At 63.1% G+C, this 1676-nt stretch overlaps 1 protein-coding gene across 1 annotated transcript in view; it reads left to right on the top strand.

Moving 5' to 3' along the window:
• The first annotated feature begins 1421 nt into the window (after positions 1 to 1421).
• BTBD2 (BTB domain containing 2) overlaps positions 1422 to 1676 on the top strand; it is a 25048-nt gene continuing 24793 nt past the window's right edge. The window contains exon 1 of the mRNA XM_042023191.1: positions 1422 to 1672. Within this exon, the coding sequence (XP_041879125.1) occupies positions 1437 to 1672 (236 nt within the window). The 5' untranslated portion in view covers positions 1422 to 1436. The remainder of the gene's footprint in view (positions 1673 to 1676) is intronic.

Genomic DNA, 1676 nt, shown 5'->3' with positions numbered 1-1676 from the left:
GGTGCTGCAGCTCCCTGGTCTGTGCAGGGTAATACCTGTGGTGGGCCTGGCAATGTGGTGTCCCATGGTGCTCCAGGCCTGTGTCTGCAGCAGCAGCCAGTAACTCCGAGCTGATTATTGTGAGGAATTGCTGGGCACAAAGCAGGGGTCTGGGGATGGTGGAGGCCTAGGTCTGCTGCAGAGGAACGGCTGGTGTGTGAGAGCATGAAAGGAAAACCCCCACTTCACCTTCGCTCCACACGGCCCAAACCTCCCTGGCTCCTCACCCCCAGCACTGACCCCCTTCAGCCCCTTAACTCCCAACCTCCTCTCTGTGAATTGCACCCCCATTTCTCGTCCCTTCACAAACTGCTCTCCAGGCTCCCTCATCCCTCATCTTCCTCAGAATCACCCCTTTCACAGGATGCTCCCCTTATCTCTCAAAACTGCCCCTCAGGAATTGCTCCTCTTTGCCCCCCTCAGTTGCTCCTCAGGGAATCACCATTATCTCCCAAACTGGTTCTCAAAGATTGCTCCTGTCACTCCCCCACACTGTTCCTCAGGGAGCCATCCCCTTATCCCTCAAAACTGCCCCTCAGGGATTGCTTCCCTCACCCCCTGCCCCGCCTCATTGCTCCGCAGGGAATCACTCCCTTTTCCTTGCTCCTCAGAGGTGGCCCCTTTCAGGGATGTACCTTCATCTTCCTCAGGGATCGTCCCCTCATCCCCAAAACTGCCCCTCAAAGATTGCTCCTCTTGCCACTCCCCTCCACGTTGCTCCTCAGGGAAATGCTCCCTTATCCTCAAAACTGTCCCTCAGGTTTGGCCCCTCATCATCTTCAGGGATTACTCCCTCATGGATCATCCCTTTAGTCCCCCTCAGGGATCACCCCCTCATTCCCAAAACCGTCCCTCAGGGACTGACCCTCACCTCCTCAAGGGTTGCCCCCTTTATCCCACAAACTGCCCCTCAGGGATAGTCCCCATCCTTTTCAGGGACCAGCCCTTCAGGGATCATCCCTTACTCTCCCTAAGGGATTCCCCCCTGATCCCCCAAACTGTCCCCAGGGATCGCCCACCAAAATTGCCCCTCTCACTCCTCCACACTGGTTCCTCAGGGTCTCATCCCCTTGTGCCCCGAAACTGCCCCTCAGGGATTGCTCCCCTATGTTGCTCGTCAGGAAAATGCCCCTTTCCCCTCAAAAGTGCCCCTCAGGGATCGCCCCCTCATCCCCAAAACTGCCCCTCAGGAATGGACCCTCATCCTCCTCAAGGATCGCCCCCTCTGGAATCACCCCCTTAGGGATCACCCCCTCACTTCCCCTCGCATCGCCCTCCATCCTCGCCCTCCATCCTCCCCCTCCGTGCCGGCCCCGCCCGCCGCCCCACGCCCTCTCCCCGCCCCGCCACCGCCTCCGCCGCTCCCCCTGTGCCCGGCCGGCGGCGGCGCCCGCCCCATGCGCCGCTGCTGCCCGGCGCTCTGCATCCGCACCGCCATCGACGCCACCGCCGACATCTCCGCCGCCCTCGCCCCCGTCCCCGTCCCGCCCGCCGCCGTGTCCCGCCCGCCGCTGCTGGTGCTGGTGCTGCTGCAGCGCCGCCCCGCGCCGCCCGCCCCCGCGGCCCCGCCGCACAAGATGGCGGCCGGAGGGAGCGGCGGCCCCGGCGGCCTCTCCTCCTCCTGCCCGCAGCCGCCG

Source organism: Corvus kubaryi, unplaced genomic scaffold, assembly GCF_017639235.1.
Source record: "Corvus kubaryi isolate FWS band 111438036 unplaced genomic scaffold, C.kubaryi_AGA036_p1.0 37241, whole genome shotgun sequence".
NCBI classification, from domain to species: Eukaryota; Metazoa; Chordata; class Aves; order Passeriformes; family Corvidae; genus Corvus; species Corvus kubaryi.
This window is presented reverse-complemented; position numbering and strand designations above follow the sequence as displayed.